At 42.5% G+C, this 26,288-nt stretch overlaps 1 protein-coding gene across 2 annotated transcripts in view; it reads right to left on the bottom strand.

Moving 5' to 3' along the window:
* acsl5 (acyl-CoA synthetase long chain family member 5) overlaps positions 1 to 26,288 on the bottom strand; it is an 83,965-nt gene continuing 57,677 nt past the window's right edge. For both annotated transcript variants that reach the window (XM_072479365.1, XM_072479364.1), the window contains exons 10-21: positions 20,523 to 20,596; positions 18,627 to 18,704; positions 16,937 to 17,071; positions 12,060 to 12,194; positions 8,725 to 8,820; positions 8,367 to 8,439; positions 4,418 to 4,506; positions 4,221 to 4,337; positions 3,104 to 3,247; positions 2,837 to 2,938; positions 2,224 to 2,295; positions 1 to 254 (exon numbers count right to left, since the gene is read on the bottom strand). In XM_072479365.1, the coding sequence (XP_072335466.1) occupies positions 114 to 254; positions 2,224 to 2,295; positions 2,837 to 2,938; positions 3,104 to 3,247; positions 4,221 to 4,337; positions 4,418 to 4,506; positions 8,367 to 8,439; positions 8,725 to 8,820; positions 12,060 to 12,194; positions 16,937 to 17,071; positions 18,627 to 18,704; positions 20,523 to 20,596 (1,256 nt within the window). In that variant the 3' untranslated portion in view covers positions 1 to 113. The remainder of the gene's footprint in view (positions 255 to 2,223; positions 2,296 to 2,836; positions 2,939 to 3,103; positions 3,248 to 4,220; positions 4,338 to 4,417; positions 4,507 to 8,366; positions 8,440 to 8,724; positions 8,821 to 12,059; positions 12,195 to 16,936; positions 17,072 to 18,626; positions 18,705 to 20,522; positions 20,597 to 26,288) is intronic.

Here is a 26,288-nt window from a genome sequence, read left to right as displayed (position 1 = left end):
TTGGAGAACAATGTGCTTTAATGACTTTGAGATAGTACAATTTGGGGTTGAATCTTCCACTCCGACACAGCATGGACAGGATCACGTCTCAGGGATTCCCGATATATTATAAATTATGCCGTTGTGTTTTTATAGAGACGCTCAATCTCTTTGTTGAAGTACTTGGCAAGTTCTGATCTTTTGGCCTTCAGTGTTGGAGTTAGGAGTCCATTTTCAACAGTGAACATCTCAGTGTGTAGATACAGATCTTTTACCTAAAGGGTTGGAGAAGATTTGATGCTGAGAAGTTTCTTTTGCTTTTTACCACTAACTCACAAAAAGCAATGTGAAACCAATAGTCAGTTCATGCTGGAGCCTTGTAGTTGAAAAGGATATTTTCATTTTGTATAGCAAACACATCTTCACTTAATCTACAGCAGTTTACATCCCACACCTCGATGTGTGGTTTTAAAGTGTTCACTACCTTCCAATTTTGTTGGGAGTTATCCTTCAGCAGTGATGCTGAACTAGTTGGTATCTAGGGCAATTCTTCAGAATCCAATTTTTTTTATTGTGCATGTTAAACAAATTTAAATGAATATGTTCAGGCAAGCAACCACAACTTACTGAGGAAACATGGTACATTAATGGCTCAATCAAAAAAGGAAATGTTGGAAGTACAGATATGCATTCATGATTTAACCACAGCCAAAATAAAAGGACTGTGACAAGTGCATGCAAGGTGTACCAAAATGCATAGATGAATGCTGTGATAAAAATGGAGCGATTGAGCACACTAAACTAGAACCAATTAGGAAGAGAGTGATGCATGCTGGCTGGAATCTTCCAGCCTTCACCCCGGCTGGATCTTTTGGTCCTGCCGAAGGCATGTTTCTCAGTGGCGAGGGGAACATTCAACAAAACCTCTGATAGGGGCGGGACCAGAAGATCTCATTGCCCACAAATGGCAGGCCACTCCATGAAACAGGCAAATGGGTATTTAGTTGACCTGGAAGGAAGCAGTTTGGTTCTATGCTGGCTGCTCAACTATTAATGATGTTAAAGCACAAAAATAGCAAGAATTTGTGGTATAATAAGTGGTGCAGACAGAAACAAAGCCTAATGGATGGTAACTCGTTTTTTGGTAGCACAAAACTGGAGTATTGCAGAAAAGCGAGAAATACACTCAAAGCTTATGGTCTTTCACTCATTTGGATAGTGCGCAAGAAATTGCCAACTGTAGCCATGGAGCATGCAGCATGGAACAGTTAACTGACCAGCTTTTGTTTTAGCAAGGCATTGCCCTGGAGAATGAACCAGGGAATTGCTGTGTCCAAGACTTCAGTTTAGTGATTTAAAAAAGGTGAAAGTGTGAACATATTCCTTCTGTCCGCAAAGGACAAGGCCGTGTGTGTGAATATATATGTGGCGTCTAGCATGCATAACTGCCACGCTGTAAGCCTGATTGGCAATCTTAAATTGGTTTTCACTAATTCTTGGCACAATCAGGATTGGTTAGCAAGTGCTGTTTAATCAGTGAATCACATCTAATGTTGGAGACTGTTTCCTCCCACAATAATCAGTAAATGCTATCTCAAGTTTAAAATCAGAGATTGTTAGGTTTACATTAGATAACGACATTAAAGGATTTAAACAAAGATTGATGGATTTAATGTACACCTCAGCCATGATCTAATTCAATGGTGGAAAATGTTAGAGGGGGCTGACTGTCCTAATCCTGCTATGAACGCGGAATTTAGAAGAGACACAAACTATTTGTTTCAACTAAGATCTGTCCTGAGAGCAGTATAGGACCCTGCTTAAAGAAGCACTCTCAAATTGAATGTAGTGTGGATCACCAACCAGTTCTTCTTGTCCACATTCACACATTAGAGTAGATGGAGTGCTCTGTTGCATATAATAGATTGTGGGTAGTGTCAGCTGCCTTTGTCCATTTGTAACAGTCAAGGCCAGATGCCTTCAACCCTGTAAGGCAAACAACGCAGCCACTTAACCTAAGACATGGATGTGTACTATCAGTCAAATGTGGAGCGAGGCAGAGGAAAGCACAGCATACTTGGTGCTGCCAGTGTGATAAATTGTTAGGGACATTGGGGGGGAGATGCAATGCATCAGGCCTGGAGATTACAGAGAGGGGGTTAATTACTGTAGCGTGATTCAAATAGTTCAGTGACGTTTATAGTGCTGTGTTTTCCTGCAGTAGCTATTTTGGACCTTATGTACCTGTTCGAATGATTTTAGTCCAGCTTCTTTTCCCAGTTTAACCATGTCTTCTAGAATAATCTTCTTTACTTCCTAAAATGGATGGGGAAAAAATAAGACCATTACAAGCTTTGATACTTCTTTGTACATTGGAAAAAGTGAATCAAATATATTGGAACGAACCAGGTAGTTTAAATCTTATTTCATTAAGCTCTGGACTCTTTCATGGGGAGAGAATTTATATTTTATTTCTTAAGCAGCACCGACAGTTTACTCAATGTCCTGCAAAAGATATGAGTAACAAGACAAGTTGGCCTATTAACCATCAGGGTTGTCAACAACAAAGAAATACCTTGTGAAAACTAATCTACTTCTAACTAATGAACCACTCTCCTACAATCCCCCAATTTCATTGATCAGACTATTCTGACAAGGGAATAGGAGTAAATACAATTGTACCCCCTCTGCAATAGAAATGACAGCTATTACTTCAGCAATATGTGGAATATCAGAACTTCATAACTCAACTTAAATCTACCATCAGTTGATTCAAACCTAGAAACATCATATATGAGGTTCTCATGCTAGTATAAAATCTTGAGTGCTCCAATAAGAAACTTAAAAAAAAACGTACTGGATTCTTGCATTGTGCTTGGTAGGAGCCTTCAAATCCTTTACTTGCAGCAAATTCTGGAAGTACCTCTGGGTCAGGCACCACAATGGCTATTAAATGAGACTGGAAGGGGGAAGTAAAAGGGTAAAAGATAATTCAGTCAAAGTGAAATAGACAAGTTAAATCATTAGCTAGGTAAATTTCTTTCTTTAATGGTATATATGCAAATCTGTAATATCCAAAATAGCGATAGGACTCTATGTAAAACAAAAGGGATTTAAATGATACCTTCAAGCTGTCTCCATGCACAAAGATTTGGGCTACAAGAGCACTCCGAATATATATATTCTCAATTCTCTCTGGTGCAATATATTCTCCTTGAGCTAGTTTAAATATATTCTTCTTCCTATCAATTATTTTCAGTGTTCCATTCTGAAAAGGCAAAAGTGAGATTGCTTTAATAACAATTTTTTTTAAAAAGCATGCAAGAAAAACCCAGATTCTCTACCAATATTAAAAGCAAAAATGTGAATGGTCAGAAATGAGCTTTTACTCATTAGCAAACCCTTTTCATCTGTTAACAACTGTATCACCTTTGCTCATTATTTCCTGTCTAATCTTCTAACATTCATTAGCCTTAACCAGTCTGGACAGGTGCATTGCAGCTAAAGACACTGGTTCAGTTAATTATCCAAGCCTAAACAAGCCTCTTCAGATAAAATTAATAAGCAATTGATTAATTAAATTGAGAACAACAAGTTTTTCCTCTGCATTTGGAGCTAATTAGCTGTAACAGCAACTATTCTCCAATTCAGTTGTGATAATTGCTAACACATTCCAAATTTGGAATTTAAATCCGAAATATATTCAAAAGATTTCTGCATGGAGCAGCAACATTCTAAAAAGGACATTTTGGTGGGTCTTCCATTCACGTGGTTGGTATTTGGGAAATTTAGTCTTAGTAACCATGCTCTGTACAATTTCCAGCAAAGTAGCATTTAAGTCCACTGCAAATTAAAAATTGAATTAGCACAGCAACATAACAAGATAACATTCATAAAGGAGTCTTCCGGAAGCAATTGAGGCTGCATAATTGATCATTTGGGCAATATTCTGAAGAGGGGGGAGGGATGAAAAGGGCTAAATGGGTACTTAGATCGTTGGTTCAACATTGACATCCTTGGATGACATCTTTACCGTGTAGTACGTGTAACCAATAATTTTCAACGGAAATGGGAATAGATCTGAAAGTATACAACAGTGCAACCCCAATGGTTTTTAGAAATTTGCGTATCACCTTTTTGGGGTGTGACACACTAGTTAAACAAGCATGAGATTAGATTACAGTGACATCCAGTAAGTAACCTTGTTTTGTGAAGTTATACAGAAGGAAATAAAAACTTACAGACAGCCATTTTCCAATGTCCCCTGTGTGGAGCCATCCATCCGCGTCTATAGTTTCAGCTGTCCTTTCTGGGTCTTTCAGGTAACCTCGGAACACATTTGAGCCTTTGATGCAGACCTAGAATAGAAAAGCCCACAAGGCATCGTCAAATATCTGTATTACAGCATACAAACATGGTCTGCTCAATTTTTCATTACCTCTCCCTCTCCATTAGCAGCAAAGTAATTCATGTCTTCAACATCAACTAATTTCACAATATTGCAGGGAATTGGTGCACCAACATGGCCTAGAAGGAAAGGTACATGAGACAGCTTGGGTCAGTACTCCAGACAGACAATTTCATCAACATATCTCCTCAAAGATGCACAAGGAAAACAGGTCAGAGGCCACACACTCGTCCTGAAAGCACAGATTACCAGAAAAGATCTTCCAATTGTTTGCCTATGAGTATGGAATATAAGAATACGGTACCCATTCCTAGAAATCATGTGGTGGTGTGCAAAGCACGATGTTGCATGTTTTTATACAACCATTAACGGTATATAAAGTTTCTATGTGTAGTCTCAAAACTTAAAAGCTGAAAATAATTGTAATAACCCTCTGAAGTCAACCAATCTAGTTGGTAGTTTATAATTGCAACCTAGGCAATTCTTAAAAAGCACATTGGTGCAACATTTGTCAATTTTCTCCATTGAGAAAGCGAGAGGTGTCAGAGCAATAGCTGGCTACTTTGTTCTTGAACCAGATTGTGATTCCAATTCAACCCGTCTCAATTTCCATCTCCTGTAATGGTTCAGCTTTCTATGCCTTAATCACCTCTGATAGCCTCAAATTCCATCTAGGGTTTCTTTTTCTCTCCTATTGGTTGCCCCGTGGCAAATGTAGCAACAGCATGGAGTCAGCTTTCATATGTATGGTATCAATACTCAGTTTTCCTTCACATGACCGCATGGGGTGTTATGACTGCTGTCAGGCATTACATTCTTAATGAGCTATAATCTTATTACAACTCAATTTTGGAAAATTCAAAGCCATAATCTGTTGCCACCAGAAATTTCTCCCTTAGCTTCAGATCCTGTTCACCTTCCCAAATGACTACTCAACCATAACCAATAAGCACTCTCATTGCAGCAGCTGAGCACCAACACTCAAGAAACTTTTTCCTGCCTCATGGATCATGACCCCATCACCAAAATCAAGCCATTGTTTCCAGGACTATCATTGACCTCACCTTCTCCGGAGACCTTCATTCCACAGTCTCTAAGCTCAGTCCCCCAACCCCACAGGACCCATTTCTACTTCCTTCCCAAAATCCGCAAACAGGAATGTCCTGGCAGACCATCATATCAACCTGTTCCTTCCACACTGAACTTATTTCTTTCTTTTGCGATTCGTCTGGCACCCTATGTTATTTCAACTATTTCCCGTTCCCTGGCCCTCACCACCACCTCTTCACTATGGATGTCCAATCCTTCTACACCTCCATCCCCCACCAGAACTCTTGGCTTTTTCCTTGAATGGGGGCACAAACAATCCACCCCACATCCACCACTACCCTCCTCCACCTGGCTGAACTTATTTGCTCATTGAACGATTTCTCCCTCAACTTGTCTCCTTTTCTCTAGATAAAAAGGTTGTTGCTATGGGCACAACGTCCTTGTTCCGGTCCTATACAGGACTCCTGCAACTTTTCTTGGCACATCGATGACAATCAGTGCTACTTCATGCTCTCCAAATTCTACCACTCGTCCATCTCCGACAATGCCCTTTCTTTTCTTGATTTATCTATCTCCATTTCTGGTGACAGACTATCTACCCAATATTCATTACAAGCTCATTGACTCCCACAGCTACCTTGAGTAAACCTCTTCAGACCCTTTCTCCTAGTTTCTCCCTCTGCGTTGCACCTCCTCCAATGATGCTACCTTCCACAACGGTGCTTCTGATAGGTCTTCCTTTTTCCTCATTCAAGGATTCTTCCAAAGTGTGGTGAGCAAGACTCAACATTGTCCGACCAATTTCCCACACTTCTGCCTTCACCCCTTCCCTTCCCGAAGGATTAAGATAGTGTTCCCTTTCTTCTCATTTCCACCCCACCAGTCTCCATCTTCAAAGTATCAGCTGTCACCATTACCGCCAACTCCAGCATGATATCGCCATGGTATTGTCCCCTCACAACCTCTGTCAGCATTCTGAAGGGACCATTCCCTTTATGACACCAGGTCCACTCCTCTATCACCCCCAACACCTCATCCCCCTCACCCGCTAATTGCAGAAGGTGTAACACTTAAGATCCTCCCTGCTCACCATCAAAGCCTTAAACACTCCTTCCAGGTGAAGCACTTGCACTTCTTTCAATTTAGTCTACTATATTCGCTGCTCACAATGCGGTCTCTACATTGGGGAGACTAAACACAGGTGTTCTGCAAAGTCGTCACACGGTCTTCGCTCTGTCATCAAGTATGACCTCCAACCTTCCTATCCTTGTCATTTCAATTCACCATTTTGCTCTCCTCCTCAAATTGCTGTACTTTACCTGCTACAATGTTCCAGTGAAGCTTACACCAGCTGGAGGAACAGCACCTCATCTTCCAACTAGGCACGTTATAGACCTCTGGATTCCACATTTGAGTTCAACAACTTTTGACCATGAACTTTGTCCACCATTTAGAATTCCAACACCACCGGACCCTATCTCCCCACAAATCAGCCCTACCTTGTTCTCATGTTTTGCTTTCAGACAGTGGATCAATTTTTCTGGTACAAACACATTCTGCTACTTTGCTTCCAGGCAGTGCTGACCTACATTCTGCTTTAACCCTCTCTCTGGTCCGAAGATTTCATCATTATAGAATCCCTACAGTACAGAAGGAAACCATTCGGCCCATCGGGTCTGCACCGACCCTCCAAAATGCACCCTACCCAGGGCCACTTGCCCACCCTTTTCAAAAGCATAAAGCACATTATCTTTCTACCTCTTTCCAGTCCTGAAGAAGTCATATTGGACTTGAAATGTTCACGCTTCTCTCTCCAGATGCAACCAGACCAGAGTTATTCCAGCTTTCTCTGTTTTTATTTCAGTTTCCAAACATCTGTATATTTTGCTTTTATTATGCAGTCTCATTGCTTGGTTGAAACAAATTCCACATCTGAAGCTCCAAAACTCATTTTCAATTCTGAAACAATTGACAATCTCTATCGTGACTTCAGTCCTCAATTGCCACCAGAACTCTCATCCAACCATCACCAAATTGGATTCTTCCCCCACCATCTTTCCCTCTGCATTGGCCAATTCGTGTCTCCACTTTACACAAATGGCAGCTCACCCAGGACACCGGCACTTACATCTTACCTTACACAAAAAAAATCTCACCTATTACAAACATTCAACAATACTGTAGTGATATGCATAAACAAGTGTATGTGTAAATATGTATAGCCTCCGACCAGTAGGTGTCAGGCAAGAATTAGCATGTGACACTGGAGGGAGAAACCATCGTGGTCAGTCGTGTTTGTATTCGTTCCAATTTGATAGCATTAGTTTCTTACCCTCAGTTTATTATGCTATAATAAAATTAACTAGTCTCGAGCTAAATGCTCTTTAGTACGCTGACTCAGTAATTGTCTGTACAAGGACATAACAAATATTAGTTTGTTTTAAAATGGAATGGTTGATTTTTGTTCGCCAAAAGGACTACAGGGCAAAGCCACTTCTATGGAATTAGGTCACAGATTGGCCTTGATCTAATTGAATGACAACACAGGCTTGAGGGGATGAATTGTCTACTCTTATGTTGTCTGTGGCTCAGTATATGGTTTTCAAAAATCCTTAAAGCCCAATAGTTTTTCCCTTTAAATCCACAGTCTCCTCCAGCCCCATGTCCTTATCTACATTTCAGCTGTTTTTAACTCTGGCAGTCAGTTTCCCTAGGATGGTTTCCATTATCTTAACGGAACCACAGAATGTACTTTAAAGTTCATTGTTAGCTAATTAAGGGGTTCACTTACTCATAGCCCAATTCTAAAATCAGCACCACGAGACAGATAACGTTGATTTGGATGAAGATTTAAAGCGAATATCAATTGATACCTAGATTCTTTGAGAGGAGACTGGGTGGGAGAGGGGCAGTCCGGAAATTGGATTACCTGCAGTAGAATCCCCAACCATTGAGATGGTGCATCCAGCAGTGCATTCAGTTTGTCCATACGCTTCAAAAATCTAGACAAGAAGAAACAAACAACTAGATCCCAGCTTACCTGGTGTTTTGAATTAACACAAACTAATTTACCATTATTTGAGAAAGCGTCGCAGATTTATGTACTCAGAAAATCACATTTTTTTAGGCCTCCTTCCACCTGAAACATTTTCAGAAATACAGTTTACGCTCATTTTGTTTTTAAAGGCAAACCTACAAATTATTAAAACAGTTTGCAATACAGAATTAAAATCTGAAGGGAGAGCAGATGGATGAGAAAGCATAATCAGTCTAGAATCTATACTCACTTGACAACCCAGTGCCGCTCGAAGGAATGTCAGAACAGAAGGAGAGATAGGAGCAGCTCCTGTTACCACGAGACGGACACACCCTCCCATTGCAGCCTTTGGTACACATGATTAAAAAGACAAAGAATGAATTATTTCTTTGAGTGTTAATCTAAGACATACAACTTATTGGCAGTGATTCTTAGGAATGGTGCTTTCCTCATGTACAGTCTAATATATTTAAAATTTGGCATTCATTTCAGTAGAGTCAGAGACATTATGGCACAGGAGGACAGAATTTGGCCCATTAAGTCCATCCAGGCTCTCTATCCACTTTATTCTGCTCTATCCCCGTAGCCCTGGAAGTTTATTTCCCACAAGTGCCTCATCAATTTCCTTTTGATTATCTCTTCTTCCACTACCCTAGTAGGCAGCAAGATCCAGGTCAATATCACACACTGCATTAAAAAAGTCAAGGGTTATGGGGGAAGGCAGATCAGTATGAGGTTATTAAATGGCGGAGCTGGCTCGAGAAACCGAATCCTGCTCTTATTTCTTATGATCTGAGATGTTCATCCTCTCAGAAGCACGCTGCCCCTGCCCCAGCCTGCAACCCTGCATCTCTTGCCTAAAATCTTAATTACGTGCCTCCCAGACCTTGAACCATCTTCTGATGGGATAGTCCTTTCTCTGCCTTATATAAAATCTGTAATAATCTTGTACACCTTTATTACATTTTTCCTTTGCGAACAATCCCTGCTCCTCTAAACTAACCTTGTAGCTAAACCGTTTTGGTAAATCGCCTCCGCACTCAGTGATCAAAGGCAGAGGCAATATTTTAGTTGAGCATAATCAGAGCTTTATACAAGATTCAGCGTAGCCTTCATGCACATGAAGCTGTCTCAACACCATCCAACCCCAACTCCCTGCATATACTTTAGAATATGGTATAAAGTATATATTGCTTGGCAGTACAGAATTGAATATTGCTGAAAAGGCATGCATGTCAGGCATGGTTTTTCCACCAGATTGCACCTGGCGCCGATCCAGTTGTGCCAGGAGCCTTGCAGAAGGGGCTCAAAATGGGCTTTGCGCTGGGCACAAAACCGCACCAGTCACCCAACACAGTGTCCAGTGCAATCTGGATCAAACCCTGCTGGGCATGATCCGCTCATTTAAGAATGCACAGGTTGTTGAGGCTGTATTCTCCCGGCTCCTGGGAGTCACCAGCTGCACCGCGCGAGGCCTCACCTGGGTGCCGATTAGTGCGGAGACCAGGTATGGTGCCCACTCTGGGGGTCTTTGAGGCTAGTGGAGTGTCCTCGGAATCGGCACTGCCAGTCAGGGGCAGTGCCTGGGTGCCAGGTTGGCTGTGCCAGGGTGGCACTGCCAATGATCAGGGCCTGAGGGGGGGCATATACATGAATTGAGGGGGTGAAAAGAGGTGTCATGAAGATTGGGGGTGAAGGTGGGGGTTCCTGAAATGAGGAGGCCTTAAAGGTGGGGGAGGGCCTCAGCGACGCCATAGCAGATGTGCTCACCTGGGGAGGGGGTGAATACCATGTCCACAGCGGGTTACATTGTCTGTGGATGGCGGTGTGGGGGAATCCTCAAGCTCACTTAAAGATTGAGGCACCCTTTCCATAGGCATCCCATTCTCTGACGAACCGGTTTAGCCAACGAGATTAGTTCGCCACTGTAGAAAAAAATTTCGAAGTGTGGGCTTGACCAGTGAGAAACTCCCCAAGCCCCCCAAAAATGATTAAATGTGGGTGACTACAGGTCTGGATTTCATCCAAAAAGCAAGCGGGAAACATTCTGCTAAACTTGCCCAAAGTTATACTTAGTCATTTTTTGGGAGAATCGCACCTGTTGTCTTCCACTCATCTGGACAAAAGCAAGAATGCCAAATTTCAAACAATCAAATCACAACAATTTGTACTACAGGAAGAATGGGTGCTGATTGGTTGGCAAGCCGACACTGATTTGCTGAATTGCCATGGAAAAAGCAACTGGGAACAATTGGCTCCCCAAACTCCTGAGTAATTCCAAAAAGGCACAAGGCTTGAACATAATCCTTCTTGTTGCAGAGAATGGGTCCCTGCATATGAATAGATGTCACCTCTAGCAAGTGTAAATGTTCTCTCAGCTGATTATCTTAAATTGGTCGTTAGTGTAACTATTTGTTCACTCCAGCTTGGGCGACATGTCTATTTTCGTTAATATTCTCCCAGCCCGAAATGTGCACCTCACTTCTTGATATTAAATTCCATCCGTCACTTGTCTGCCAATTTTGCCAGCCTACGTTCTGTTGCAGTCCATTAATAGTATCCTGTCCACACTCTTCCAAGACTGGTATCAGTGGCAAAATTTACTCTGCATGAAATTTCCACGTCATTTATCTACATCAAAGTGGTCCTGGCACTGACCCTTTGGGGAACACCATTGTCTATCTTTCTTCAGTGCAAAAACAAATTACGACGACTCAGTTTTTGTCCTCAAATTCATTTTTATCCGGGCTGATACTGACCCTCATAATCCATGAGCCTCAATTTTGTTAACCAGCCAATATGATCGCATATCCCAGAATGTTTCACAGGAACATCATTAGTCAAAACTTGGCACCGAGCCACACACTTGAACAAAACCTTAGTTATCACAAGCTCAAAATTGGAATTGTCCTGGGAATTCATTATATCAAGTTAATGGTATTCCACATATATTATTATGAGTATTAGCTTGAAGTTCAGCTGCTGCCAAGTGGTTGGCAGGCAAGTTCTAAAATATATTAGGAGTAAATAACCACTAATTATTTTATGTAATAGCAATGAGCTGTAACTTAGCAACAAATGCATTTTATTCCAGCTGACTGCTAGAGTTTCTCTGCTTAATCATGTTGCAGAGGCAATTCACAGTGGACAAACTCAATCTTTCACATTATGGACCTATGAAATGGTAAATGCACAGTTTGTTTGGTCGACCAGATTTTTCCAAAGAAAAGGCTATTCATTTTATGCATATCAAGGAATTACTACGAAGAAAATGAATAATAGTTACTTCCCATGCACAGTTATTGATTTTCAGTTGAAGAGCAGTATTTTCAGAGATCAGAGTAAAATGTTACTTTCCCAACACTTTGATGCTAGAAGAAAGACCTTTAACACGTAGAATTGTAACTTAACAAATATTTATTGACAAGTACACACATCTAAAAAAGTCCCGATATAGGTGTTTGAAGCCCAATTATTACAACCAGGACCGAACTAGGAACCATGATACAAAGTATCTTTTCTGGAAGCAGACAGTAAAGCTCATTGGTCAGGTCATTTTACAACACAAAACAGATTCTAAGTTACCTGAATTTTGTTGAAAATCAACTTGTCCCACAAACTGTCATTCCTAATAATTCCTTTGGCTACTTCAGCTTCTTTACTACTAGCAGCAAGATTCAACAGCCATTTCTTGATGGGAGTTTGTGCCCCACCTTGCACCTGTGAATAATTAAACGTATTAACTAAGATTTCAGACCCCCAAGCTTTGCTCAATATCTCACAATTACTCCACTGAATACATTTACTTAGTTTCTGAATGAAGTGATAATATGATTAATAAGGACTCACATGTTATGAAGGTTGAAGAGCATGCAAGGTCAACATTGTTAGCATCTCAGTTGGTGAATGCAAATCTTATTACATGGATGTAAGGAAGTGTGGTGCAACCAAGCAGAGGAAGTAGGTTTTAGGCTTATTGCACTTAAAATCACGCAATCATAGAACATAGAACAGTACAGGCCCTTCAGCCCATGTGCCTGTCTAAGAGTCGCTAAATGTCCCTAATGATTCAGACTCCACCACCTCTTCTGGCAGTGCATTCCACACACCCACCACTCTCTGTGTAAAGAACCTACCTCTCACATGTCCCCTATACCTTCCTCCAATTACCTTAAAATTATGTCCCCTCGTGACAGCCATTTCCACCCTGGGGAAAAGTCTCTGGCTATCCACTCTATCCATGCCTCTCATCACCTTGTACGCCTCTATCAAGTCTCTGCCTTCTTTGCTCCAGTGAGAAAAGCCCTAGCTCCCTCAACCTTTCTTCATAAGACATGCCGTCCAGTCCAGGCAGCATCCTGGAAATCTCCTCTGTACCCTCTCCAAAGCATCCACATCCTTTCTATAATGAGGTGACCAGAACTGGACACAATATTCCAAGTGTGATCTAACTAGAGTTTTATAAAGCTGCAGCAAAACCTTGCGGCTCTTAAACTCAATCCCCCTGTTAATGAAAGCCAACACACCATACGCCTTCTTAACAACCCTATCAACCTGGGTGGCAACTTTGAGGAATCTATGTACGTGGACCCCCAAGATGCCTCTGTTCCTCCACACTTCCAAGAATCATGCCTTTAACCCTGCATTCAGCATTCAAATTCGACCTTCCAAAATGAATCACTTCACATTTATCGAGGTTGTATTCCATCTGCCACTTCTCAGCCCAGCTCTGCATCCTATCAATGTCCTGTTGTAACTGCAACAACCCTCAACACTATCCACAACTCCCCCAACCTTCGTGTCATCGGCAAACTTACTAACCCACCCTGCCACTTCCTCATCCAATTCATTTATAAAAACCACAAAGAGCAGAGGTCCCAGAACAGATCCTTACAGGACATCACTAGTCACCGACCTCCAGGCAGAATACTTTCTATCCACTACCACTCACTGTCTTCTTTCGGCCAGCCAAATCCAGACAGACAAATTTCCCTGTATCCCATGCCCCTTAACTTCCTGAATGAGCCTACCATGGGGAACCCTATCAAATGCCTTACTGAAATCCATATACACCACATCCACTGCCTGACCTTCATCAATGTGTCTCGTCACATCCTCAAAGAATTCAATGAGGCTTGTGAGGCATGACCTGCGCCTCACAAAGCCATGCTGACTATCTTTAATCAAACTATGTTTTTCTAAATAATCATAAATCCTATCTCTCAGAATCCTTTCCAATATTTTGCTCACCACAGACACAAGACTGATGGGTCTGTAATTCCCAGGGATTTTCCCTATTCCCTTTCTTGAATAGGGGAACAACATTCACCTCCCTCCAATCATCCGGTACTACTCCAGTGGAGAGTGAGGATGCAAAGATCATCGCCAACAGCGCAGCAATCTCCTCCCTCGCTTCCCAAAGTAACCTTGGGTATATCCAGTCAGGCCCAGGGGACATTGATCTATCCTGATACTTTTCAAAATCTCCAGCACATCCTCCTTCTGAATATCAACCTGTTTGAATCTATTAACCTGGTTCACACTGTTCTCATGGGCAACAAGGTCCCTCTCTCTAGTGAATACTGAAGCAAAGTATTCATTTAGGGCCTCCCCCAGCTCTTCAGACTCTAGGCACAAGTTCCCTCCACTATCCCTGATCGGTCCTACTCTCAGTCTGATCATCCTCTTATTCGTCACATAAGTGTAGAACGCCTTGGGGTTTTCCCTAATCCTTCCCGCCAGGGCTTTTTCATGCCCCCTTCTGGCTCTCCTCAGTCCATTTTTGAGTTCCTTCCTGGATCCCATCTAACCCTCTCGAGCCGAGTCAAATCCTTGCTTCCTCAACCTTACATAAGCTTCCTTCTTCCTCTTGACTAGAAGCTCCACTTCTCTTGTTATCCAAGGCTCCTTCACCTGACCATTCCTTCCTCGTCTCAGTGGGACAAAACAATTCAGTACTTGCAGCACGTGCTCCTTAAACAATCCCCACATTACTACTGTGCATTTCCCCCAAGAACAATTGTTCCCACTTTATGCTCCTCAGCTCCTGTCTAATAGCAGTATAATTTCCCCTCCCCCAATTAAATACCTTCCCATACTGTGTGTTCCTATCCCTCTCCACGACGATGGTAAAGGTCAAGGAGTTGTGGTCACTGTCACCGAAATGCTCTCCCACCGAGACATCTGACACCTGGCCTGGTTCGTTGCCGAGCACCAAGTCCAATATGGCCTTCCCCCTAGTCGGCCTATCTACATAGTGAGTCAGGAATCCTTCCTGTACACACCTAACAAAATCTGCTCCATCCAAACCATTTGCACTAAAGAGGTTCCAGTCAATATTAGTGAAGTTGAAGTCACCCATGACAACAACTCTGTTACTTCTGCACTTTTCCAAGATCTGACGCCCAATCTGTTCCTCTATCTCTCTGATGCTATTGGGGGGTCTATAGAAAACTCCCAATAAAGTGACTGCTCCTTTCTTGTTTCTGACTTCCACCCATACTGACTCAGTGGACAAACCCTCCTCAACTACCTCCTTTTCTGCAGCTGTGGTGCACTCTCTAATTAACAGTGCCACACCCCCTCCTCTTTTACCTCCCTCCCTATTCTTCTTAAAACATCTAAACCCCGGAACATCTAACAACCATTCCTGCCTGTGAAATCCATGTCTACGTAATGGCCACAACATCGTAGTTCCAAGTAATGAACCATGCTCTAAGTTCATCTCCCTTATTCCTGACACTCCTTGCATTGAAACAGACACACTTTAACCCATTCCACTGAGTGCAACTTTGCCCCATCAACTGTCTATCCTTCCTCACAGACTTGCTGCATACTATTACTGCCTGTTCAACAGCTACCCTATCCTCTGATCCATAGCTCTGGTTCCCATCCCCCTGCCAAACTAGTTTAAACCCTCCCGAAGAGCTCTAGCAAACCTCCCACCCAGGATATTGGTGCCCCTCCAGGTTAGGTGTAATCTGTCCTTCATGCACAGGTCCCACCTTCCCCAGGAGATATCCTAATGATTCACATATCTGAAGCCTTCCCTCCTGCACCAGCCCTGTAGCCACGTGTTCAACTGCACTTGCTCTCTGTTCCTTGCCTCGCTTGCACGTGGCACCGGTAGCAATCCTGAGATCACTACTCTGCTTGTCCTGCTCCTTAGCTTCCAACCTAACTCCCTAAAATCATTTTTTAGATCCTCATCCCTTTTCTTAGCTATGTCGTTGGTGCCTATGTGCACCACGACTTCTGGTTGCTCCCCCTCCCCCTTAAGAATCCTGTAGACTCGATCCAAGACATCCCTGGCCCTGGCATCCGGGAGGCAACATACCTTCCGGGAGTCTCGCTCACGACCACAGAATCTCCTATCTATTCCCCTAACCATTGAGTCTCCTATCACTATTGCTTTTCTATTCTCCCCCCTTCCCTTCTGAGCCACAGGACCAGACTCAGTGCCAGAGACCTGGCCGCTAGGGCCTTCCCCCGGTAGGTCATCCCCCCCCCCCAACAGCATCCAAAACGGTATATTTGTTTTGAAAGGGAACGGCCACGAGGGATCCCTGCACTGTCTTCCTGTTTGTTTTCTTTCCCCTGACTGTAACCGAGCTGCTCTTGTCCTGTACCTTGGGTCTGGCTACCTCCCTGTAACTCTTCTCTATTACCCCCTCTGCCTCCCAGATGATCCGAAGTTCATCCAGCTCCAGTTCCCTAACACGGTCTCTAAGGAGCTGGAGTTGGGTGCACTTCCCGCAGGTATAGTCAGTGGGGACACTGGTGGTATCCCTCACCACTCATGCTACAGGAGGAGCATGCAACTGCTCTAGCCTCCATCCCCTCTTACCTTACAGAATATAGCTGCACTGTGGAGCAACTGTAACTCCGCCCTCCGACTCTGCTCCCAGTCAGCTGCAGTCTCTGTAAACTCCCGGCTCCCTTCACGCTCTTTGAGGAAATGTAGGAAATGAAATGAAAGGAGCACCTTTCTCCCTCCTCACCTAACTCCCTCAGTCACCAAACTCTCACTATAGCACTCAAATGCACCCAAATTCAGCACTCAGTGCAAACAAAGTCTGCACTGTAGCTGGCTCACATTTATACTGTGACTCTAGCCTCTGAAAACTGGCCTAATTAACTAATTAACAAGCTCCCTCCAATCATCCGGTACTACTCCAGTGGAGAGTGAGGACGCAAAGATCATCGCCAACGGCGCAGCAATCTCCTCCCTCGCTTCCCGTATTGCAAGACACGGGTTACTTCCCAAGAAGGGGAAGCTGTAAGCGCCTTATTTACGTCAACTTAATAGCAAAACAGAAGGGGCGAGGGAAAAAATAAAAGTGTCCAGGCATCTATTATTTTTTCAATAATGGCAAGTCACCAAGGAGATAGAGAGAAGAAGAATTGCACTTGAAACAAATTAACTCAATTTTTCAATATTACTTTCATTAGAAGGGACAAACCTTATCATAGATTCGGTTCAGTAGCCTAGGTACAACTGGAAAGACGGTGGGCTGGAGCGTCTTCATATCATCCATCAACAACTGAATATTGCCTTGGAAGAATCCCACTCTGGAGCCACTACAGTATAGTGCTGTCTGAAGCAGTACAATTATATCCATTGAATAAGTCTCAACATGATAAATCATCATCCTCTACTTTCAAACGTCGACAACAAAGAACATTGATAAATGGAATCTACAGAATAATGGGCGGCACGGTAGCACAATGGTTAGCACTGCTGCCTCACAGGGCCAGGGAACCAGGTTCAATTCCGGCCTTGGTGACTGTGTGTGGAGTTTGCACTTTATCCCCATGTCAGGTTTCCCCTGGATGCTCCCTCCGGTTTCCTCCCACAGTCCAAGGCAGCTTAAGTGGATTGGCCACACTAAATTGCCCCTTAATGTCCAGGGATGTGAAGGTTAGGTGGGGTTACAGGGATAGGGCTGGGGAATTGGGTCTAGGAAGTGTTCTCTTTTGGAGGGTGGGTGCAAACTCGATGGGCTGAATGGCCTCCTCCTGCACTGTCGGGATTCTATAATTCTATAAATTGGATTACTTAATTATAAACTTGAAACCAGCTGAGGGTCTCAAGTTACTCTTTGGATTCCAAGAACAATAAATGCACAATTGGAGAGACTTCCATTTTGTAAAACAAGGAGTCCAAAATTTTCTTGAAGTATAGTTTTGAGCTTGCCCAGAATTAGTCCCTTGTAATAATGGGCGTGATTTAATGGCCATGCTGCAACCGAAAAGCAGCTCGCGGTGGTGCAGAGTGACCAATAGAAGCTGGGAGACCCCGCTCCCGGATCGACGTGGCTCGCAACGCCTCACAAGATCTAATGTGATCCCGCGAGATGTTGTGATGTACATCTTGTCAATTGTGGGCGGGATCACTTTTTAGCAAATCTGCATATTAAAGCAAGACAGCTAGTCTCACTTTAATGTACAGATTCCCAAAGTACCCGAGGTGTGGGAAAAATCTCCCTCACCTTGGAAACCTTGGGTGAGTGCCGTTCAGTACTGGCCTCCACAAACAGAGACCAGATGGAAAGGCACTCGTAGGGGTCTCCCAGGAGATCAGAGGACCCCAGGTGCATGCCCTTTGGGCATGGTAGTAAGTATCCTAACACTGCTGATGGCACCTAGGCTCCCTGGCACTGCCAGCCTGGCAGTATCACCTGGATGTTAGCCTGGCACCACGAAGGTGCCCAGGTGTCACTGCCAGCTGGCAGGGGCACTACCAGGATGCCAAGCTGGCATTTTTTGCACGGGTGCAATTGGGCCAGAGGTGCCCTGTGTGAGTGTTGGGGAGGCGCCCGGGGATCCTCCCACAATGCATTGGGGAGGGGAATCGCTTCAGGAGCCTTGGAGTTCAGGATACCATTTAAAAATGGTGTCCCGATTTCTTGCTACTCTGGGGAGGTCCGGTGAGCGGAGCTCTTCTGTGTACAAAACGGGGCTATGTGCAGCCTCAGCCTTATCAAACACAAGTCACGTTTTATAGCCTTGTGTTTCACAGCTGCAAGCGCTGGGAAACACGGGGCTAAATGTGCTCGCTATGGGACTTTGTTCCCATTTAAATCGTACATAATATCTCAAGCCTACTACTTTATACATACTGAAAGAAGTTGTAATAAAATGAAGACATACCTGCACCACTCTTTCAAACATATGTGCCAGGGGAAGATAAGAGATCGAAATATCATCAGTTCTGGGTATAAATGTGTTCTGTTGAGATAAGAGACCGGAGGCCATTAGATTATTGTAAGACAATTCATCACAGTTCAAGACACTGTAGGAAGTGATTCTTTAATTCTACCTTTGAGACATAATGCAAAACAATCTATATGTATTAGTACTGGAGTTAATGCCATCTCAATTTTGACCGAAGCCAATCTGCAGTATTTAAAAGAAGTAAGTTCAATTTCAGACACATCCAACACAGGTTCAATGGGTCAAATGGTCTCCTGTGTCATAATGACAAATAGAAAAATCCAATTGTACCGAGACAGTAACTCCATAAAATATCAAGCCATCACTTCCAAAGCAATCAACTTGCCTCTTCTCCACTGGTGATCTGCCAACCTTGGCCTCCAACAAACTTAGTTCCCCAACTGCACAAAACCCTCTTTTACCTCCTTTCCAAAATCAACAAATGCCTGTTATTTCCCTGAAACCCACTGTTTCAACCAGTTCCTGCCTCGCAGAATTGATTTCTTCCCATCTTCACTATGTTTTGAATGGCACCCATTGGCGATAATTCTGCAATGCCCATTTCCACCTCCTCTAGATCCAACTTTTGTTTCTTTACTTGTCCTATTACCACCCTCTTTTTGTCTTGCACTATGATCTCTTTTTCATTTCTATTTCACTACCAGCCATGATCTCATTAAATGGCAGGACAGGCTCGAGGGGCTGAATGACCCACTCCTGTTCCTATGTTCCTTTTGTTCTGTCACCACCCCACCCAATATAACTTTAATTTACTTTTTGGAATGTGCAGCCTTTTTGAATTCTTTGCATGACCATCGCATGCTGTAACTGGAGTTGACAGTGCATGAACTGCACTTTGGTTTGCTATTCAGCTGCGTGGCTTAGAAGGTACATTCCCCATCTCTACAATTGCTTAAAACCTTAACATCGCTAACTTTCTCCAGTTCTGATGAAAAGTCATTGACATAACTGTTTCTTTATGCACAGATGCTCCATGACCTGTTGTGTATTTCCACTATTTTCTGTTTAATATCCAGTAGGCCTTTGCCAATCACTTTCTAGCGAATCCGAAATTGGAACAAAAAGGTTTTGCAATCTTTCCAAACATGCATAAAAAATGTCAAATTAATCAGTGGAAAAAAAAAATCGGGATTCGCTGAATTGTGATATCAGGTTCGCTATTACAGCATGCACCCGTCAAACAATAAAATTTAAAAGTTATTTGGATAATAAGTTAGCTATCTCATCTTCCAATTCTTATTGGCTTTTACCACCCCACCCCAGTCATCGTTCAGAGCTGCCTGCACGCCTGTTTGAAAATAAATTATACCTGCCTTCTCCGCATGTCCAAAAAAAATCAGCCCCAAATTCTTTTCCATGCCTCTGGTCATATGGGATCCATGACCTCAGAATGTACTCTTCGGCATTGTTGCTTTTATTTTGCTTTCCATGGTGCACAACTGTATGGACAATGGTCTCCACATTTCCTATTCCGAAGGCGCATGTGGAGCTGACTATTCAGCTTGGAAGGAAGCGTCATAGACCTGAAATGTTAACCCTGCCTCACATGTGTATTTCCTTTTTCCATGTGCATTTGTTTTTAAGGCAAGAGGGGGATTGGAAAAACAAGTACCTCATAATCAGATTGAAAGAACAAAAGGTAGGTGTAAATGCAAGGAATTAGTGGGAGGCAAGCAACGGGCAACATGAAGCAAACCACATGTGTTGCTTAAACATGATCATGAGCTGTCTATAGAGCAAAAGTAACTTTCATTACTGAAGGAGTTCAGCTTTTACAGGGATCTCAGATTTATACGATTTCAATATACTAACCTCAATTATTTTGAAGAAAGCTGCTGAATTAGCCACAACATTCCCATGGGTCAACATAGCTCCTTTAGGGTTACCTAATTCAGAAGAAAAATTCAGCTAGTCATTATCCAAGGTTTCCTACATCAAAATTTAAAAAAAGCTAATTTCTGCCCCCTCCTCGTATTCAAAAACAAATGAAAGACAGCCAATATACCTAAACATCTTTGATGGATTGTCAGTCTTATGTCCACATCCATTGGAAAACAATTATGATTTAAAATAAATCAGATAGGAAAATTGAGACTGACAACCATATTAAGCTCCACAAAAGACTTATATTGCATTTTTGACCCATGTACGGGGCCAAATTCAGATAACCATTATAGAATTGTAAGAGGATTCATGGGTGAAGATTCATTGAGAATACAAAAATGCAGGCAGCATGGTGGCACAGTGGGTTAGCCCTGTTGCCTCACGGCGCTGAGGTCCCAGGTTCAATCCCGGCTCTGGGTCACTGTCCGTGTGGAGTTTGTACATTCTCCCCGTGTTTGCGTGGGTTTCACACCCACAATCCAGAGATGTGAAGGCTAGGTGGATTGGCCACGCTAAATTGCCCCTTAATTGGAAAAAATGAATTGGGTACTCTAAATTTATTTTTAAAAAGAGAATACAAAAATGCTCATTTTAAGTACAATCAAGATTGGTGCAAATGGTATTTACTGGAATGCGTTAGTTATCAGACAGTTTCTATATAAAACTACAACAAACTGATCTGGTTCACTAATGTCCTTTAGGGAAGGAAATCTGCCATCCTTACCTGGTCTGGCCTAAATGTGACTCCAGATCCACAGCAATGTGGGTGACTCTTAACTGCCCCCTCAAGGGAAATTAGGGATGGGCAATAAATGCCAGCATAGCCTGCGACACCCACGTCCCATGAACAAATAAAAAGAATGGTGCAATGGTTACCACTGCTACCTCAGGATGCCGAGGACCCGGTTGCGATCCAGGCTCCGGGACATTGTCTGTGTGCAGTTTGCACATTTTCCCCGTCTGCGTGGGTCTCACCCCCACAACCCAAAAAGGTGCAGTGTGGGTGGATTGGCCATGTTAAATTGCCCCTTAATTGTAAATTTGTTTTAAAAACTACAACAAATGAGAACTTTTACTGAGGAATCAAAAACAAGGTTGTTGGGTGGCACGGTGGCGTAGTGGTTACTACTGCTGTCTCCTGGCGCTTAGGACCCGGGTTCGATCCCGGCCCCGGATCACTGTCTGTGTGCATTTTGCACATTCTCCCCGTGTCTCATCCTCACAAATCCAAAGATGTGCACAATAGGTGGATTAGCCACACTAAAACTGCCCTTTAATTGGAAAAACGAATTGGGTACTTGAACTTGATTTTTTTTAAATCAAGATTGGTCATTCAGCCCATACAGAAGCTCATTCTGGATAAACAAACTTCAATTTCTCAGTCAGTCAGGCTTAATTGTCAAACTGAAATCGAGATATAGGCAGCGTTGTAAAGTTATTTGGTATTTCACTATGAGATCTGGAGGCTTCTATGGTTGAACATAAAACTATTTATTAATAATCCATAACTATTGTCATGTGAGAGTACCTTTAAGAAATGGGTGTTTATAAATGGGTGTGTATATAAATATCTGTAGTGAGAGTACCTTTAACAAATGGGTGTCTCATAGAATGTACAGTGCAGAAAGAGGCCATTTGGCACATCGAGTCTGCACCGGCTCTTGGAAAGAGCACCCTACCCAAGGTCAACACCTCCATCCTATCCCCATAACCCCACCCAACACTGAGGGCAATTTTGGACACTAAGGGCAATTTATCATGGCCAATCCACCTAACCTGCACATCTTTGGACTGTGGGAGGAAACCGGAGCACCCGGAGGAAACCCACGCACACACGGGGAGGATGTGCAGTCTCCGCACAGACAGTGACCCAAGCCGGAATCGAACCTGGGACCCTGGAGCTGTGAAGCAATTGTGCTATCCACAATGCTACCGTGTTTACCACATGATATCAGAGAGTGGGTGGAGCTGGGCTGTCTGTCAGTTTTTTTACTTTCGTTTTAGGCTGTTTGCTGCAGGGTGTGTTTTAGTTTTGTTTTCAGTGTTGGAGCTGAAGCCAGACAGAGCAGGTGTACTGTTGATCTCTCTGCCATGAAAAGACTATCTCTTGATCATTTGGTGAATTCAGAATGATAAATGTTCTCAGTAGTGAATGTAAACCTAATGTGCTTCTGTTGAAAGGTGTTTCTTCTGTCTTCTGGATGTTGTTTTGGGAGGTTATTAAGGATTACTTAGCATGTATTCTTTGGGGGTTGTATTTGAATTGGTGGTTGCTAAGATGTTCACTGTATGATTCAAAAAGGTTAACTTGAGTTCATAGAATAAACATTGTTTTGCTTGAAAAAAAACTTTATCATTTCTGCTGTACCATACCTGTAGAGTGGGCCGTGTGCTCCCCATACCACAATCTAGTAAAAGTTGTGTGTCAGGTGAACTCCATGATACACTTTGGGGTTCTCTAAACCCTGGCCCATAACAAATTGGGGGCTCGTCATGGATAAAAGTCTATCTATTGGATTGGCTTAGTGAACTTAAAGACAGTGAGGGGTGAGCATATTGTGGTTGCTTTTCAGGTGTGGTATTCTAGTTGAAGTGGGGAGTGCATTGTGGACAATGGCTCTTTCAGAGGCTCTGACGTTTTTGGGGGTTGAGACGATCACACGCAGTACCTTACGGACAGAGACTAAAAGCAGACTGGTAGATTTGGCAAAAACATTGCAGTTAACATTTCCTGACAAAATGCGAAAAGATGAGGTAATTATGGTGGTGGCTAAGCATTTAGAGTTGCCTGAGATACAGTTTGACTCAGAAATGACAAAAATTCAGTTACAAATTAAACAAATGGAACATGAGAAATAATTAAAGCAGCTTGAATACGAAAGAGATAGAGAGGAAAAAGAAAGAGACAGGTAGATACAGATCAGGGAAAAAGAGAGTTTGAACTTCAGAAAATGGCCATGAAACATGACAAGTCAGTTAAAATTGGCAGGTATAAAGGGAAACGTATAGTTGGATGGTAATGATGAGGAGAGTGAGAAAGAGCGTCATAGTCGAAGGCTTGGTGGGGATCTATTTAAATATGTCCAAGCATTGCCAAGGTTTGACGAGAAGGAAGTGGAAGCGTTTTTCATTTCATTTGAGAAGGTAGCTAAACAAATGAAATGGCCACAGGACATGTGGGTATTACTGATTCAAACAATGCTGATAGGTAGAGCTAGTGAAGTGTTTGCATCACTACCGGAGGAGGTATCTGGGACCTATGAGGAGGTGAAAAAAATCCATCTTAGGTGCATATGAACTAGTGCCTGAAGCCTACAGCCAAGGTTTAGAAACGTAAGGAAAGAATTTGGTCAAACATACATGGAGTTTGAAAGGCTCAAACAGAGTAATTTTGATAGGTGGATAAGGGCTTTGAAAATACATCAAACGTATGAAGAGAAATTATACTTTTGGAGGAGTTTAAAAGTTCAATTCCTCATGTAGTGAGAACTCATGTGTAAGAACAGAGGGTTAAAACCCCGAGATTTGCAGCAGAAATGGCAGGTGATTATGAATTAGTTCATAAATCAAAACCTGGTTTCCGACATCAGTTTCAGCCTGTGAGGGATAGAAACTGGGGACATGAGAAATACTCGGTAAAGGTGATCTGCTGGGAGATAATAAGGAGAGTGTACCTCAGACTAAAAAAGAAATCCAGGAGGGTGGAAAAGAAATGAAAAGTTTCAGATATTTTCACTGTAATAAACTAGGCCATGTAAAGTCACAGTGTTGGTGGTTGAAGAAAAGCACTGGGAAGGCTGATGTGGGAAAACAGGATAAGACAGTGGGGTTTGTTAAAGTGGTAAAGGAAAGCCCAAGTGAACCAAAGGAGGTGCAAAAGATTGTACAGCCTGATCAAGAGGTGATTGATAAGAAGGTGCCAGATCTCTTTAAAGAATTTACTTGTGTGGGTAAAGTTTACTCATGTGTATCAGGAGGAGTAGGTAAAGAAGTCACAATTTTAAGAGATACGGTAGCTAGTCAATCTTTAATGGTAAGAGATGAGGAGTTATGTAGTTTGGGAAGAATGTGGCCAGAAAAGGTGGTAATATGTGGAATTCAGGGTGAGAGGAGTAGTGTTCAATTATATAAGATAAGGTTGGAAAGTCCAGTGAAGAGTGGTGAAGTGGTAGTAGAAGTAATAGAGAAACTATCTTGTCCAGGAATACTGTTCATCTTGGGTCATGATATAGCTGGATTGCAAGTGGGAGTGATGCCTACTGTGGTTGATAAGCCAGTGGAAAATCAGACAACTGATGTGTTGAAGGACGAATATCCTGGGATTTCTCCGGATTGTGTAGTAACAAGGTCGCAAAGTCACAGGTTAAGACAAGAGGATAAATCAAAGAGTGAAGATGAAGTTGAAGTGCAATTATCAGAAACAATTTTTGATCAGATGGTTGAAAAAGAACAAGAACAAGAGGATGAGGCGGATATTTTTAGTTCAGGAAAATTGGAGGAGTTACAACAAAAAGATATGGAAATAAGACGGATGTCTCAGAAAGCATACACGGAAGAGGAATCTGAGTGTATACCAGAGTGTTATTACCATAAAAGTGATGACTTGATGCGAAAATTGAGACTTTTATATATGCAGGCGGATGAAAAGTGGGCAGAAGTTCATCAAGTAGTATTGCCGGTAGGGTATAGAAAGGAGGTGTTGCGGTCGGCACATGAGGTACCAGTGGGAGGTGATTTGGGAATAAGGAAAACTCAAGCTAAAATCCAAAACCATTTTTATTGGCCTGGGCTACATAAAGATGTAGTTAAATTTTGTCAATCATGTCACACATGTCAAGTGATAGGGAAACCTCAAGCAGTGATAAAACCAGTGCCCTTAATACCCATTCCGGCATTTGAGGAACCTTTTACAAGGGTCCTAATTGATTGCGTAGGACCGCTTCCTAAAACAAAAAGTGGGAATCAATATCTTTTGACGATAATGGATGTGTCTACTAGGTTTCCAGAGGCCATTCCAGTACCCAAGATTACAGCTAAAAAGATTGTGGAGGAGTTACTTAATATTAGATATGGACTACCCACAGAAATACAATTGGATCAAGGATCGAATTTTACCTCAAGGTTATTCAAAGAAGTTATGGAGAGCTTAGGAATAAAACAATTTAAATCAACTGCATACCAACCAGAATCGCAGGGAGCGTTAGAAAGGTGGCATCAGACATTAAAGACAATGTTGAGGGCTTGTCACGATTATCTCGAGGATTGGGATAAAGGAATTCCATTCGTACTGTTTGCAATTAGGGATGCACCTAATAAGTCAACCAAATTTAGTCCATTTGAACTCATTTTTGGTCATGAGGTAAGAGGACCACTTAAATGGATTAAGGAAAAATTGGTGAGTGGGAAATCGGAAATTACATTATTGGATTACGTGTCAAATTTTAAGAAATGATTAAATAGAGCAGGTGAATTGGCTAGACAACATTTAAAAGTTGCACAAAATGTGATGAAACGGGTAGCGGACAAGAAATCCAAAGTTCATAGTTTTGCCAGTGGAGATAAAGTTTTAATATTGTAACCAGTGGTAGGGGAACCTTTAAAAGCAAGGTTTTGTGGACCTTATCAGATTGAAAGTAAATTAAGTGAGGTGAATTATGTGGTAAAAACACCGGATAGAAGGAAAACTCATCGAGT

This window comes from Scyliorhinus torazame, chromosome 16 (assembly GCF_047496885.1).
Source record: "Scyliorhinus torazame isolate Kashiwa2021f chromosome 16, sScyTor2.1, whole genome shotgun sequence".
NCBI lineage: Eukaryota > Metazoa > Chordata > Chondrichthyes > Carcharhiniformes > Scyliorhinidae > Scyliorhinus > Scyliorhinus torazame.
This window is presented reverse-complemented; position numbering and strand designations above follow the sequence as displayed.